General features: G+C 41.1%; 1 protein-coding gene across 2 annotated transcripts in view; it reads right to left on the bottom strand.

Annotated features, from left to right (window-relative positions):
• The window catches only part of nav3 (neuron navigator 3), a 277,797-nt gene extending 267,346 nt beyond the window's left edge, over positions 1-10,451 (bottom strand). Inside the window, exon 1 of one of the 2 annotated variants that reach the window (XM_084711111.1) lies at positions 9,783-10,451. In XM_084711111.1, the coding sequence (XP_084567237.1) occupies positions 9,783-10,040 (258 nt within the window). In that variant the 5' untranslated portion in view covers positions 10,041-10,451. The remainder of the gene's footprint in view (positions 1-9,782) is intronic. The other variant, XM_084711112.1, reaches the window with a different exon arrangement.
• Between the last annotated feature and the right edge of the window lie 2,001 nt (positions 10,452-12,452).

Raw genomic sequence — 12,452 nt, 5'->3', positions numbered from 1 at the left:
ACAACTTCTCTTCCAGATATGGAAGTCCGGCACACGGCGAGTCAGACCACCCATGACTAGGACACGTTCAGACACCCCCCTACACACACACACACAACTCATCCTATCCAAACCCCCCTCCTCCTCCCGCCTCCCTCTGCTGGAACAAGTTGCCCCCCTCTCGCTCCCTGTGTTCTCTCTGTTGTTTCAGCAGTGTCAGAGACCATCGAGCAGGGAGAGCCAGGAGAGAGCGTGCTTTGACCACTGACGTGCTGGACAAAACCATAAATCCATCACTGCTAAAATTGTGGTTAACTACGCCTCAGATGACTTGAAGACAAATTATTAATATTCCACAAGTTTCCTAATTACATTCCTCCTTTACATCACTCTAAATGTTAGTTCAGAACAGATGCAAATGTCACTGTAATGGAGCTAATACATATAAATGTTGATGATAACTGACTGTGATGGTTGTACTAAGTGCAATAATTTCTCATGCATATGAATTTATGAAAGCAGCCTGTTTGGTTTTACATTAAAAAATGTATTTGCACTTTAAATATTCAGCCTGTTTTCACTCCCAGTCCACCAAATACAGCAGCTTTGTCAGTCCCCCAGCCTCAAACTATAACACCAACACGTCCTCATACTTACATGACTGGTCAAATGCCAATTACTTCTAAAACAGCAGATATGACTGATGGAGAGGACCAGCAGCACCAGGCTAACCAGCTTGAAGCTATAATATGTAACATTTCTGCATTAAAATGTCTCAAAATGCTAGACATGTATTATTCTAAATTATTCTAACAATGAAAGAAATCCATAATTTATTCAAGATAATGGTGCGTTTCCTGCTAGCTGTTGCTAGTGAGTTGCTATAACTTCCAGGAAAACATGGAAAATGTCAGATATGTCAAAGAGTGAGGAAGGAAGTTGGCGAACATGAGTAAACATAAGATGAATGAAAAAATAATAAACTTGTTCATGAACAAGATTTCTAATTTCTCATGTCAGATTTTCATCAGCTATGGGGATTGCCTAAAAGTGAAGATAACAATGATCCCATGATCCCACACTACTTCACAATGTCATCAAACTAAGTCTTTTATTACATCATAAGTCATGTGATATTACAAACATGGTTGACATTGTAAAGCTGTTGCAGTTTAGTTAGGTTTAGGCATAAAAACTACTTGGATAGTTTTAGGAAGTGACGTAATTCACGTGACTGAAGTGACATGACAGAATAAAACTGTGTATAATATGTATATTTTACCCTAAACCAAAAAGTATTTCTGTGTAAACCTATTTTGTGCCTTTATTTTGAAAGTCCGTCCGCATATTGAATATTTGTTATTGCTAACATGACTGTGGAACCCTGCATATGCAAAACTGATGCACAGTGTCATAGTTTGAAGCATAGAAACAGGCTGAAACATTACAGGCTACATGCAGTTCTCTATAGATGTTATGATCAAGTCACACAAGAATAAGTACGTTTGCATATTTTTGTCATTACATTTCAATTTTGTCATAATTATATATCACATAGTCTGGATTACTGGGGAGACATGGAGTGTTTGTAGTAATTAAAATACTGTGTGCGTGCAAATGCAGCCACTGCAGCACAAAAACCTTGAATGAGAAATCAGAGGGAAAAACAGGAGAAAAAGTGCGAGAGATATTAAAAAAAAAAAAAAAACAGTTGAAGAGAGTGAAAGAGGACAAGAGAGACAGACAGTGTCAGGCCCACCCAGAGAAGGAGAAATGGGGAAGAAGGGGTTTGTTTACATTCTACTCACTCACTCAAATTCACTGGACCCCGACATCATTCCCTGAGGCACTCCACCTCACTTTATTCTTTGATCCCACCCATGTTGTTGCCTGGAGCAGTCCAGCAGGAGATGCACCAAATAAGAAAAATATACAACAACAGACCCTGATTATTCTCCTCAGTCTTCAGTGTACACACACACACACACACACACACACACACACACACACACACACACACACACACACACACACACAGAGGATGTTTTTTGTTCTCTAAGTGAGTGAGTGTGTCTGGCACTCGTCCGCACTTCCGGCAAACACTTGTGTACACATTTCTTGAGGAGCAACATTCCGGTATGACATCTCACTGACATCAGCGGACGGCAGAAAATAGGAGCCGGCAACGGTTTCTGGCTGGTGTTTACAACAAGCTGCATTTCTGAGATAAAGACACATTCACCGTGTCCAGTGTGACTCTATTCTGTTGACACAAGAGAGGGCACGTCACAGCAGACCAACAGCAGGGACAGATAACTCTAAGAATCGGTTTACAAAAGGTACTGCTGGTATTGTAAATATTCTGTGTGCATTTATCCTGCAACCAATTACTCACTGAAAGTCACCTTTATATTTTAAAAAAATATATATATATTTCACTCATTCTCTAGAATTGGGACAAAACCACGTTTTGTAAGGGGTTTTGATTTTTACTCTTCAATTACACTAGAAAATATATTTTAAAAGATCAAACTCTTCGCATTCAAATCTTGTAACAGGTCAACCTCTGAATGATTTTTCATTAAATGTTTTATTAAATGCCATTTTCTGTCAAGAGTCCACTTAATGCTAAATACACATTTTTAAACCATAATTTTTATTTAGCTTTGTTTTAGAAGAACTACGTAGTTGACATGTTCCGGTTGAGACATGATATTATTAATGAATTTGTCTCAAAAAAAAAAAAGGTTACCAGAACTTCAGTAGTATTCCCACATTTTTTTAAACCAGGAAATGAGACAGGGGTCTTTAGTGTACAGCTAACCTTGTTTGTGACTTAAAAAGGGCCAACATTTTCATTTAAAAGAAATATGATGATAATAGCACATTTTTACACCTGTGTTACCACTAGTTATTATTAGTTTTAGGTTTTGAAGGATTTTTAACTCATTTTAAATTGTTTGAATTCATGAATACTTTGCGAATCAAAGCCTTTTTATAGATTACACATATTTCATATATATGTAAATCCTTAAAGAATACATGTTCTCGAAAATCAGAATTAGACTGTTGGTGCTAATCATTTTCAAAGTTTTTTTTTTTTGGTAGGACATGGTCTGTCCCAATTCTCAAGAAAGAGGGTGAAATACAAGAGCTGTAAAAGGAAGGCAGAACTTTACTTTCCCAAACATTGTTCTCTTGGGAATGAAGCAAGTAAGTGTGCAATTAAAGCAGGGACTTATGTGGTGACTTAAATGCTAAACTAATTGGTGTTTGGAGGCTGACCTCACCAAGTCTTCATCATACTGGTGAGCTTGATTCAGTAATTGGCTGTATTCTCAGGGTCAAAAAAAAAAAAAAAAAAGGCATGGAGACTGGAGAAGGAAGCTCATCACTGTAATGTCACTATTTTAAATGTGACATTTGCATAGCAGGTTGTTAAATAAATGTAACTGAAATCACAGAGGCATTTGCTGGGAAGCATCAAGGAGTGCACAGATGAAACTTTAGATAAATCCCATAGGCGCCCACACAATTGTTCAAGCATGAATCTAATCAACATCACTTGTTCCTCTGTTGTACTGTAGTGTTAATAAAAAGGTGTGAAGAAATATTAAGTTCCACAACAAACAGAACTCAGAATTACCCACTAAAGTTGTCCCTGGGCTGTGTGATTTGGACAGCTGCCAGAACTCTTGATGCACAAGATAATTCCCTATCAGTGGTGGTGGCGCTGACACTTCATTAGAGCCCAGTCGACTCAGATAAGCTCTTCATTCCAGCCAGTCATCCCGCAGCGCCAGAGGCAGTGACTGATGTGAACTGTCAGCGGAGAGTACAACAGGAAGAGCAAATGTCTCGCCTTGTTCTCGTCTCCATCACAGAGGGGAAATGGGAGTTTTTGACAGCCCAAAATCGGAGACGGGTTCAGAGGGGAGTCAGAGGGGTGCAGGTGTCGCACAGGACCACCAAAGAAACCGGCCACCTGTTAATGATTACTGAGGCAAAACACACACAGTCACAACTTCAAGCAAAGCAAAGTGATTGGCTGCATCACAATCAGAATGATGTGGTGCTGCGATGGTATCATTCACTGAAAACTTCCACTAATAATAAAAGACATTTTCAGCTACTATCTCACAATACAAATGAAAAATTATTTCAGTTGTCTCTCATTATGGAACAAAGTACTTGTTAGTTTGTGATAAGCTCGCTATCTATTTGTATCCATAGGCTCTACTTGACAGTTTTAGTGAAGTATTATAATTTACAAGGTGTTGTTTCCATATTCCCAAATTTCCTCAAGGTTAAAATCACATCAAGATTACCATCCACAATACTTATAACTATAGATACAACCAGAGTTGTCGTGTTGAGAGAATTTCCCCTGCAGTTATTAAGGTTGGCTCAACAGCACAGTATGCAATATTACTGTCAGTCTTTTGATAGTTTATGCAAATTACTTTATTTATGATACATTTATGATAATTTTGGGTTAAATTAAGTGTAATCTCATCTCACTGCCCTACAGGCAACTCAAACATGGTTTGAGCTTCTAGGTGCTAGTCATAGTTACACAACGTAGAAGATGGATTCCTGCCATTTCTTTTTCACAAGTATCTATATAGTTACCTTCAGGGCAAGAAGGCGGTACAACAACAAAGCTAGCACAGCTTTTATTGCAAGAAACAACATGAAAAAACAGTAACCAGCATCTGACCTGCTACTCCCATTATTTAGTTGGCTTCAAATGAGGTTTAATGTTCACACAGTTTCTCTTGGCTGTCCCTCAATATTACAACATTAGTCCAACATGGGCCCACCCTGTGGTAGTAGCCACATTAGCCATTTTCTAATGCTGAGGTTAACCTATAAAACAGTAAAACAACATAAAACATGGCGAAACTTACAGCTTTCAAGTTTAAAGTTGGGTCTTGGACAGAATTTGTTGAGCATGTGTGAGTAGTTAAATCCCTCATACTAATTGTTTGATTAAAGGGTAACTATTCAAATCATGTAAAGGCAGTCAAAAATCAGTGCACTCTGCTGGTGGCCATGGTTGGCTTTTGGTTGCCAAATCACACAATGTTCAAAAACCCGACAGCTGTGCTTTGTGTTCAGTTCAGTTCACACATTAAGCATTTACAAACACGTGTAAGGTAACAAACACCTTTGCACAGACAGAAAACACACACAAACGCAGACACAACTTGTGGACACTCGTATAAAACTAGGTGCAGTCTATTGTGCAGCAGATCCGGGAGGGATTATCTGTCACACAATAGATGCAGACTGTATTAATACAGCTGAGATTAACCGCAACTGATTCTGAATGGTGTCCAAAATTAACCTTGTCTGGGCAGCTTAATTGTGCCCTTCACACACCATTAGACAGGGCAATAGCACCCTGCATCACTCCTGTGCGCTTCCTCCGTCTTGCAGATGGAACCTGAGTGCGGCAGTCTGTGAAACGTGCATCTGTTAAACGTGTAAGCTTTCGATCCAGACACAGCAGAGGACCTCCAGTGTCAGGCTGATCGAATTCGCTTCAGCCGAGCTTGTCTTAAGATTCGCTTGGACTTCCTCCCTGGCTTTGCTCAAAACAACATCAGGCCTGCTGTCTTCTGCAAACACCACACCAAAGAAACAACAAATCCCTTCTTCCTATCTGCTTAGCGCTTAACCCTCTTACTTATTTTTCTTGCACTTCTGTCATGAGCATTCTGCAAGCACAGGAATATTGTCAGCGCACTACGATGCTGATTCTTGCATTTCTTTCTTTGGTGATTTTGCAGTTTCAATCTTATTTCACTGTTATGCTGACTGCATGTTGTTCCCCACGACAGCTACAATAAAATAGAGTCAAATGATCTGTCAAATACTCCTTTGCTTAAACTCTTATTTACCAGACAGGTGGGATTTCCCAACATCAACAACTAATTGAAATTCTAAAATAAAAAAAAAAAAAATGTTCAAACACCACCCAGGTTATGATATGTTTAACCTTGGGAGGACAAGCCAACACACGCTGGCTCTATTGTATATACGGGGGGTTGCATTTGCACAAACAAGCATGCAGTCACAGTCATGCACACACTCACAATCCTACGCTTGATCCCACTTGATAATAGGACTCCAAACTAAACAAGGACTGTTGGTTAATGTGAAGGAGTAATGACAGCGTTTACTCCACCTTCTCTCCCTTTCTTCCTCCGACAGCCTAGAGAGTAAAGCTCTTAGGGGACTACACAACACAATTAGACAGACTAATTACCCCCTTCCATACCACCAATTCCTCACCCACACCGACAGGCTGGGGCAGGCAGGAGCGTTCTGCCTGCCTACGAGCTTTTGAAGGACAGGGGCTAAAGTACAGTATGGTGCACTGGTCGTACACTTTAGGCAATTTAGTGGAAGCTTGATCCATCAGACCAAGACAAGGTTAGAGCCACAGCACAATTGAGCTTCTCTGTTACAGAAGAGCTTGAAGATATTGAAGATAAAGGAACAAGTGCAACACACAAGTTGAGGGAAAATGTGTGGGCAATAATACTCTGCGTAGTTGTTTAGGGCCACAACTGTTACAGGGGGTAATACAATCTGTGACTTTCTGTGTCGCTTGCTCCTCACTGCTGGAAAACGATTTGACTTGCAGCAGCCACAAAAAGAAAAAGTGCTTATATAGGACAGAAATGCAGACGTGCTATGAACTTTCTTTGATCATAAAGCCTCATGTTACTCTACAGTTCTGTGGTTTACACTGCAGACTGGAGTCTCTGTTAACACTAGAAAAAACAGATCTGTGTAATACCATTTGTCTCCTCAAGGAGACGCCTGCATTTTCATTGCACTGCTGTTCATGTGCTGCATTTCCACCAATGTGATGAAAAAACATGTAATGTAACAAGTAATTATACAGAGACACTTTCTCAGAATGAGTTAGTATCTAAAAGACATGAAACTACAGCAAAATGTATACATGTTATATGTGTTAAATGTTATAATAAAGCATTATTTTGAGATACTAACTCAATATTCTGAGACAGTCTCTAAAAATAGTAATAGTAGTAGAGGCAGAAGGCATCTCTTTTATTAATGGACCCTGACAACATATATGTTAACATTTTGGCTCATATCCCAGACAGTGAAATTTCTGATATGCCCTGTGTACCACCTTAGTTGTTTCTTTTCTCTTTGCTTGTATTTTTTTTCTTTAGTCTCAGTGCTGTCTGTATATACATATATATATATATACATATATGTGTGTGTGTGTATATATATATTGTATAAAAAAAAACAAAATTATCCTTATGCCTTGCTAAGTAATGCTCCTCACACTTTGTACAGTGTATAGTTGACTTACTGGCTGTAGTATCTCAGTGTGTAGCCATTTAAATGCAAGTTAGCAAGCACATGAATAGCAAGAAAAAAATCTAAATTAATTACTTTTTGACCAGCTTATTGTAGCTATGTTCAATTGTTTAATTCATTCAAAATCAACACACAACTTCAATGCTACAAGAAAAGATGGGTAGGTAGCACAGCTAACAAGTAAAATGTGTGTGTTCATTCAGTTGTGAACAGTGTGTTTGATTTGGTGGTTACCCTCAGAATGTTTTGGGGTCACCAACAAAATCATGTGTAGGGCCACCAAAATTTTAGAGCCAGCCTTGGATTTACTTCTTAGAATATGATGTGAGATGGATGCTGACACAAGTCAAATCAGCCTTCAGCTTCGTTTTCTTCAAAGTCAGTTACAAAACTTAACTCTCAGAGCCACTTTTAATGACTAGAGCAGGAGATTTGTAAGGACTGAGTTGTGTTAACAAGCTGAAAGTCAAGCTGAAGTTGCCAGTTCAGCAGCAGGTTAATGATGAACCCCCCCCCCCTTCCCTCCCTCCCTTGTAGTCACCCTGCAGGCGATTTGGACTCAAGTCACGGACACGCCGGGAGGATTTAGAGGCAGGGGAGCACTGACCCGCACTTTGATGTCTCCTGCCCACGTTTCCTCTAGGTCACGAGGAAAATCAGCAGCTTTGTTCAGTATCAAACGTCTGAACGCCAGAAAAAGAATCAGGGTCAGGGAGGCTTTTCATTTTGTCTCTGTTAGGAAATCTTGTAACGGTAGAAAGAGGCAATGCGGGGCGGAGGGGAGGGGAGGAGGAGGAGGAGCAGGAGGGGAGATTAACCGGCCAAACAGGAAAGTTTCAGTTTGTACAGTCTGACAGTTCTGGATGTGGGACGGGCTGAGGCGCTGCTGAAACTATTTGGCGGGGAGTTTTGAAAACTCCTTCCTCCTCGGTCAGGACAGACGAAACAACCCCGCCTTTCTCTGCTGCAGCCTGAGAAACTGAGCCAAGGAAAGAACTTGGCACAGGCTGAGTTTAGTATGGGGAACCACTTAACAATGATCTCTGTGCGTCTATTAAGGCATCTGCAACATTTTCATGCTGTTGGGGGTATTAAGAATATGTTCTGGGAACAAGGGGGGCAGCACAGGTAATCTATCTGAAATATTACCCTGCATGGGAAACAGAATGGGGAGAAAAACAGTAAAAAAATGCATATTCAGACTAATCTTTGGGGCTTCTCAGGTAGCACCCGTTAGCCTTGTATTTGTTTTTCTCCCCATAGAAGAGCAGACAGGGTTTGCTTCACAGGTAAAGGTCTTTATGATATTGTCTAAGGACAGGTTCACCCCTAAAGGTCCAGTTCCTGAGTCCAAACAATGCAAGAGTGATAAATTGTTTCAATTTACAAGGCAAAACTCAAACAGTCTACACATTGTAAATCCACACACTGACCTCTACATGATGCGCTTGTCTTGAGTTGAGTGGCTGTAAACGATGGACATTTCATTTCCTATTATTTCTTCACAATAAAAGTCCAAGTTGTTTAGTTACGAAGCAGCCAAATCAGGAAATGCTGGGTTTTCATGTGAACCAACTTAACATGAAACAGTACAATAAGGCAAAAACCTGAGTGTACAAAGAGAGGAGAACTAAACTTCAAACCACAGAGATTCAGTTAGGAGCTACAAAACTGAGAGCTGAACACACAGAGACCAAATGTTGTCAATGAGTGACAATCAGTGTACTAAAATGACATAGCGGAAACACTGAACGTCCAGTGAGTCCAGGTTGCTAGTCTTCATTTTCGTTGCAAACAAGCTACAAGTTCACCAGTCACCAAAACAGGAAGAGAAAATGCTTTTTTTAACCAATGAAATGACACGCTATGCTTCCTGTGATTGGTTTGAATGGTTTCCGCACTAGAAATGAACCACTCCACTTTATGGTGGTCCAACATTACCCCTTCGAGGCAGACCAGAGAGCGGTTGTTTGGTTGGGCTTTCACTCAACCCAAATGAACAGCACCAAGGGGGTAATTGCTACAGGGTTCGGTCCACCTGGATCAAACAAGGTTGACATGAACACACTCTAAAACATTCAATCACACCCCTGAACTCTCCTCTCCTGCCACTGACACACTCACTGATTAGTAAATTATGTACAGACTGAAGGGGCAGCAGGATGAGGTAATACACTGACAGAGATACATTACTCATCTAGCTTCCCCTCTTAGTTTATGAGCAAAACCAACGACATCATCCCACCGTTACACACATGACTCATCACCGTGTGCCTGAACTCAGAGTCTCAGAGCCAGACAGACACCTGCTCACACCAACATGGAGAAAGCGAGCATGAGGAGCCTGACACTGGTAGCTCTTTCATCCCAGACACCTGTGGAGTGTCACTGAGTTAGATGCACTAAACAAGAGTATGTCCATCTCAACTAACCTTGCAGATCTTGCTCTCCTCCGTCTCAGCTCTGGACTTCCCTTCGGGCATCCTCTCCTGCTGGTACTCAGACTTGATCGACAGCTGGCAGGAGAGCCCAGGGACGCCCTCACCTGCCCTGAGCTCCTGCTGCCGGGACATGTACCCCTGTGAGGTGGCAGCCCTGACCGCGCTGGGGATGGGGAGAGCAGTGTGCACTGGCTTGGTGCCCACCGCCGAGGGTTGCCTGAGCTTGGAGGCTACGCCAACCACCGGCATGGTACTTCCCAGGCACAGCAATAACAACACTGGAGTGTGTGAGAAAAAGGTCCAAAAAGTACCTCGAGGAAGGGGAAAGAAATCTGTGGTCGTTCCTGCTGATGTCCGGCCCAGGAGAGGAAGGAAAAACTAAAAAAAAAAAAAAAAAAGAAAAGAAAAAGAAAAAGAACAGCAGTTGCCTCTCAGACTGAGAGGAAAGCAACTGCGCTCATTCTGTAGCCTACAGCGAGCAGGGCTCACAGAAACTGAGAGAGCTTCTCCTTCCTCCCGTTCACTCCCTCCTCCTTCTCCTCCCACAAGCAACACTGCTCCCTCCCCCTTCCCTCCCTCTCTCCCTCTCACTGTCAGAAGTGGACCACAAAGTCAGCCAAAACAGTTCAAGGGGGCGTGAACTCCTCTGGAAGGTATAACCACCACTCCAAAACCGTGATTACTGAGACCTGGCTGTGTGTGTGTGTGTGTGTGTGTGCCTGTGTGAGTGTGTGTTCAGTGCTCCCAAACACAACTGTCAAAACAGCTCTCTTTCTGTGTCCCTCTCTCTCTCTCTCTCTCTGTCCTCACGCTAACACTGAACACTAGAAATAGACACTCTCGCTGCGTCTACATCTGGAGCTGCCCCTCCCTTTGATGAGAGAAATAGTAAAAATGTGAGAAGGGAAAAAGCTCTAAGAGTTATACATAATAAGGAAATATATAAAAAAAAGACTATTTAAGGGTTGAAATTTTCAGTCTGAACAGCTGTCTCCATAAGAAAAAGTTTTTTTTCCTAGTTGTAGTTTTAATAAGTTACCAGACTGCAAGTTTTATTGTTGTTCAACTGGTTTGGACTGTATTCTGTCTCTCTCTCTCTCACAGTCACTCATTCTTGGCCACACTCACTCTTTCCCTTTCTCTTCATTTTTCCTGAATGGAAACAATGGAACATTTAAAAACCAGCCTCATCAAGTCCAAATATATTGCCAAAATATCATCAAGATTTAGTAATGAGTAATTATGTTATGGATACACCCATTCTTGGGTATTTTTAGTATGAATCACTACTACTTCAGCAGGTGTCAGAAGTTGTAAAATATTTATTCAAGACTTAAAAGGTGCTCCAAGCAATTCTGGAGAAAGGTAGCGTCAGTGCATAACAACCTGGAATGAGACTCAACAATTAGCAATCTTTGTCCAGAATAGCCTGTAGCATCTTTAGCAGACTTAGGGAAATATTTGGAAATGTAGGGGCCTCAGTTTGCTTCAAATAAAGTGCTTGCCGGATAATCGGACAGCGTCTGAAACACCCTCCCCCTGTACCTTTCCAATGTCAGATTTGGCACTAGACAGGTCTTGCCAGATCAATTTGTGAATGCAAATTTGTCTGGAGCCTCTCGGTTCATTTTCATATTCTAGGAGGTGTTATCAACAGGTGTAGACCAAAATTCCTCAGGACACAACTGGATAAACCTACAACCAAATTAGAGCAATGGAACCTTATCAAATCCTGACAGAAGTACGGCAAACATATCTTTTTTTTATCAACAAAAGCTCTGAGCACAGTTCTCGCTGTTTTGTTTGTTTAGTATTGATATGATAGTGGATTCAACAGAAGCAGCTAGCGGTAGCAATCTTGGTTGTTCATGAAAATACCTCAACAGCCAAGAAGGTTGCGCTCCTCTATACTGTCATCATATCAAATCCACCTCATAAACAGTTGTGATCCAGGACAGGTGGAAATCTGCTTGAACGGGAGGAGAGCCAGACACATCTGCCAAATGAAGCATGAGCTTGCAGATTCGTCTGGTTCCCAGGCCAAACTGCCGCAACTGCCAATTTTTTATAACTTTCTGAGTGTCATGATAAGGTTTGCACAGTTGTTGTCCAGGTGTGTCCAGGTGAATATGTAGGCAGGATTTGAACTTCTCTCAGCTCTTTTTCATTCTTCATATTTCTCATAATGATATCATTCAATTGGTAGATTTCTTTGTACAATAAGAGAGGCAGACATTTTGAGGGACTGATGTGCTTGTTGACTGAAAATTCATCACAACCTGAATGAAACATGTACAAGAAAATAGCAGCTAGCAGTTCATGACACAAGGTGGAAAGCATTTAGTCTCCCAAGGCATGACATTCTGCTTAGCACACTACACCCAGATTCACACTGAGTGTAAACAACATCTTATCTTGTGTGATTCAACGATCAAAACCATCACATCCTTGTTTCTCTACAGAAAACAAACTGAGGCGTTACCTTGTAGCCTGTAGCCTGCTGCCTGTATGTTAACTAGCTAGCTAAGATTGGTTCATGCGACAGTATAGTATAAAAATAATCCACAATATGATGCAAATGTGAGATGTGACAATTTAACTTCAGAAATTATGGACTACTTGTATTTATAGAGTCACAACTGCAAAAATAACACTTTTTTT

Source organism: Lutjanus erythropterus, chromosome 22, assembly GCF_056507025.1.
Source record: "Lutjanus erythropterus isolate fLutEry1 chromosome 22, fLutEry1.hap2, whole genome shotgun sequence".
NCBI lineage: Eukaryota > Metazoa > Chordata > Actinopteri > Lutjaniformes > Lutjanidae > Lutjanus > Lutjanus erythropterus.
Note: the sequence above shows the minus strand (reverse complement) of the source record. Positions and strands in the feature narration are given on the sequence as shown.